General features: G+C 57.7%; 1 protein-coding gene across 1 annotated transcript in view; it reads left to right on the top strand.

Moving 5' to 3' along the window:
* The first annotated feature begins 655 nt into the window (after positions 1–655).
* Positions 656–808, top strand: part of RAD18 (RAD18, E3 ubiquitin protein ligase) — a 33100-nt gene continuing 32947 nt past the window's right edge. The window contains exon 1 of the mRNA XM_017735215.1: positions 656–670. Coding sequence (XP_017590704.1) covers positions 656–670 — 15 coding nt within the window. The remainder of the gene's footprint in view (positions 671–808) is intronic.

Raw genomic sequence — 808 nt, 5'->3', positions numbered from 1 at the left:
GCCGGGGCAGCGCCCGGACACAGGGCTGGGCAGCGCCTGCCCTCTGCAGTCACAGCTGCACCCAGACACCGCAGTTCGCTTTGCAGTTTTATCCTACGTGACTTGGGCAATACGTTCATTTCCCTCAAACTCCGGGGCAATTATTAAACCTCCCGATAGCCCATGGGGAGCACTCAGCTCTGGTCACTACCTGCCGTTTTTGCGGGTTTCAGCCATCAGGCCGTGTATTTTAAGCCTGGGTTTTGCTGTCCCCTCTGTGGAATTCAGAGAGGCAGTCCCGGCCATGCCCGGGGCAGAGGTGATGTGGATGCTGCCCATTGCCGTGGCAACCCGGCAGGGCTGTGGGAAGGAGGTTCCCACAGCAAAGAGCAGACACACATCTGGGCAGAGCGCAGGTAACTGCAGAGGGAGGGAGGCGGGTCAGTGTGTTTCCAAATCGCACCGACACGTCTTAGATGGGTTTTAAATTAATGTCATCTGGAAGATACAGACGAGGACACCCATGTCCATCTTATGGGATCGCTCAGACACATCTCGTTCGGCAGCTGAGTAAACCCGATGGCAGCCGTTTTTGCGGGTTTCAGCCATCAGGCCGTGTATTTTAAGCCTGGGTTTTGCTGTCCCCTCTGTGGAATTCAGAGAGGCAGTCCCGGCCATGCCCGGGGCAGAGGTGATGTGGATGCTGCCCATTGCCGTGGCAACCCGGCAGGGCTGTGGGAAGGAGGTTCCCACAGCAAAGAGCAGACACACATCTGGGCAGAGCGCAGGTAACTGCAGAGGGAGGGAGGCGGGGCAGTGTGTTTCCAAA

This window comes from Corvus brachyrhynchos, unplaced genomic scaffold (assembly GCF_000691975.1).
Source record: "Corvus brachyrhynchos isolate BGI_N302 unplaced genomic scaffold, ASM69197v1 scaffold95, whole genome shotgun sequence".
Classification (NCBI taxonomy): domain Eukaryota; kingdom Metazoa; phylum Chordata; class Aves; order Passeriformes; family Corvidae; genus Corvus; species Corvus brachyrhynchos.
Note: the sequence above shows the minus strand (reverse complement) of the source record. Positions and strands in the feature narration are given on the sequence as shown.